Source organism: Nanorana parkeri, unplaced genomic scaffold, assembly GCF_000935625.1.
Source record: "Nanorana parkeri isolate BGI_ZX_2015 unplaced genomic scaffold, ASM93562v1 scaffold2280, whole genome shotgun sequence".
Classification (NCBI taxonomy): Eukaryota; Metazoa; Chordata; class Amphibia; order Anura; family Dicroglossidae; genus Nanorana; species Nanorana parkeri.
In genome coordinates, this window is record NW_017308548.1 from 39,329 (window position 1) to 40,917 (window position 1,589).

General features: G+C 53.5%; 1 protein-coding gene across 1 annotated transcript in view; it reads right to left on the reverse strand.

Annotated features, from left to right (window-relative positions):
• Nucleotides 1–1,589, reverse strand: part of RNF121 (ring finger protein 121) — a 15,954-nt gene that overhangs the window by 2,716 nt on the left and 11,649 nt on the right. Inside the window, exons 7-9 of the mRNA XM_018573220.1 lie at nucleotides 1,194–1,314; nucleotides 605–738; nucleotides 92–193 (exon numbers count right to left, since the gene is read on the reverse strand). Of these exons, the coding sequence (XP_018428722.1) occupies nucleotides 92–193; nucleotides 605–738; nucleotides 1,194–1,314 (357 nt within the window). The remainder of the gene's footprint in view (nucleotides 1–91; nucleotides 194–604; nucleotides 739–1,193; nucleotides 1,315–1,589) is intronic.

Consider the following 1,589-nt stretch of genomic DNA (forward strand, 5'->3'; position numbering starts at 1 on the left):
CAACAGACAGTTCTCATTTCACAGCCCGCCGCTCCCATTACTAAAAGGGCGGATCAGGACAGGAGGACGCGATAACAATACGGCAGGATACGGGTTGCTGAACATTCTCTTCAGGTCCACCTTCTCCTTGCAGTACGGACACGTCTGCTTCTTTCCCACAATGCACCACCCCCGGATACAGAACTCGTGGAACCTGGACAGGAAACGGGTTAAGGAAAATAATCGGGAGGGCGAGATGATAGAAAAAGATACAAATCAATGCAGATCTGTAATCATTAACACGTCATTAAACTTTGCAGCAACTTCTTGTAGCCCCCCTACAGCAGGGCTCAGACTGGGGAAGCGAGAAGAAGCATAAGGAGCAGATTAGATAAGCTGCAGTGTAAGGAGCACTCTGACAGGAGGAGGGAGCGGACTGACAGAGAGATGAGTTAATCAGTGTGTGGCTCCTCCTCTTGCCAGGAAGTGAAACTGCAGCACAGAAGGGTCCCCTCTCCTGCCAGGCAGGACGGAGCTGTGTTAATCTCATGACTGAATGGACACAATTGGCAGGTAGCAGCTCATACATTATAAAGCACAGAGCCTGTTGGACAGGAAAGGATACACATGGTTGCAGGAGAGCCTGTACGTGTTCTCGATGATTCCCTCTTCATTGACGTCCACGAAGATCTGCTGGCCGCACACGGCGCACACGCTGTCCGAGAGGTGCTTGGTGGGCATCCCGGACGCGCTGTAGAACTGAGAGAGTAAAGATGGCCGCTCAGTCCATTCATAGGACAGATCCCCAAACATATAAAACCTTCACAGAGTCATAAAACGATCTCGCAGCCAACATGGTGTTCCAGTTTCACTTTCCTGCAAGCGGCGCGGCTTCCCCCGGGGTCAGGCGCAGATCCATGACAGGACGCACGCAGAGTACAACGTGCTCTCGTGTCACCCGCATGGTGCAATGTGCAAAGGTCGCACTGCAGGCGGGGACACGGAGACTGCTGCCATCTAGTGGGCCGCATAGGGAATTGCATCTCTCCGGCCAAGCCAGAGCCTATGATGCCCACCGAAAGTTCTGGCATACGACATTAATGCATGTCTGTGAAAAGCCAATCAATGTACAGTATATCTGCAACACCCCCCTCCCGGAGTGGGTCAGTCGCCCCGTAATTACCCGCGTCATGGGTAGAACCCTCCATACTTACACCTATTGTGGATGCCATGTAATCGGCGCACATCTCGGCGAAGTCCCTTCCGAGCACCCCATAATAGAGACCATAAAAGAGGAGGGAGATGCCGAAATCCATGGCGTCTTCCGGCTTTATCCTGTAGGTGGAGACGATGACAAGTCATTTAGGAGGCGGTCCACCCACAATCCCTGACTCCCCCCCCCTCTCCCGGACTGGATACTGCCAACAATGTGCATGCCGTTCCTGAAACCTGCAGACCATCTTCAACCTACATGTCCCCGAGCTGGTCACCGTTACCCCCCAACCCACCGGGAAGGTCACATGGAAAGCGTGTAACGATCCCCCAACAACTGAGGACCCCTCCGGGGAGGTCACATGGAAAGCAGGTAGCAATCCCCCAACTGAGGATCG